At 45.3% G+C, this 1,025-nt stretch overlaps 1 protein-coding gene across 1 annotated transcript; it reads right to left on the bottom strand.

The window, feature by feature from the left end:
• Positions 1–442: 442 nt before the first annotated feature.
• On the bottom strand, positions 443–817 carry Pmar_PMAR005083 (hypothetical protein; the record flags this gene model as incomplete). Its single annotated transcript, XM_002783069.1, has 2 exons — positions 443–554; positions 675–817. The coding sequence occupies 2 exons, from the start codon at positions 815–817 to the stop codon at positions 443–445; spliced, it is 255 nt and encodes an 84-aa protein (XP_002783115.1).
• Positions 818–1,025: the final 208 nt, after the last annotated feature.

Below are 1,025 nucleotides of genomic sequence, written 5' to 3'. Positions count from 1 at the left end.
CTAAGAAAGTGACGGTATTTTAACTTTCGAGATCCGCTGCAGGCTCTCTTGATGTAGATCTCCGATTATGAGATAACGAACCGCTTAGAAAAGGCCCGTGAGCAGAAGGAGAAAGAGCGAGAAACTACTCGCAACTCACAGTTACATACACGACTTCGAAGTGTTTCAAATGCTATGGCCATCCCACACTTGATTGCTTGATCAAGTCTCCCTCATTAGAGTATGGTTGTGTTCCGGTGAGGAAGGAAGAGCAACCCGGAACTTGATTGAACACAACATTCAGTCGTAAGTCTCGAACACTTCTTGAGAAGTCCGTACATAGGAAAGTAACTACATAAACGTCTATCGCACAGAAAACCGCCCGAAAAGGCAGCATATAGGAACAGGTGAACACCCAAAATTTCTTCGGAGTTGTAGTAAAAAAAGTTCAGTAGTAAAATATCTATCCACGGAGGCTCCCACCACGAGTCGGTTCAGGGATACCCTTGCACTCAAACTTGTTGGGCACAACAGTCGTGAGATACTCGTATAGCGACTCGTAATTGCAGAGAGACCTGTAATAGACATCATAGCAAACTGTCCGAAACATATCACGATGAATCACACTCGAACGAATTCACTCGATCAACCCAAATGAACAACATTCACTTGCATCTCAATGGGAAGTAGCTTACTTGCCGCGACATTCCTCGATGGCTTCGACGGAAGTCACACGACCGTTATAGATCCAGCGAGCTTGATTGTCAGAGTAGATCTCCAATATCAACGCGGTTCCAAATGGAGGCCAATACTTTGCACAGGCGTTACCAGAATCCATCCCTGAAAACGACAGTCAAACAGATACGCATGAAGCGTGCTTACACTTCAACTGGAGAGTATCAGTGAGGGAGTTAGCCGGACCAGTATCGTGACCAAGATACAATGAGAAACGCCTGCCAGGAATGCTCAAGTCTTCGAGTACGTCCTGAAAGAGTGTGTGCAATACATAGCAGACAAAAATTCGCCACAAAAGGAAGTCGTAAACA

Source organism: Perkinsus marinus (assembly GCF_000006405.1).
Source record: "Perkinsus marinus ATCC 50983 genomic scaffold scf_1104296937470, whole genome shotgun sequence".
In the NCBI taxonomy this organism is placed as follows: domain Eukaryota; phylum Perkinsozoa; order Perkinsida; family Perkinsidae; genus Perkinsus; species Perkinsus marinus.
Note: the sequence above shows the minus strand (reverse complement) of the source record. Positions and strands in the feature narration are given on the sequence as shown.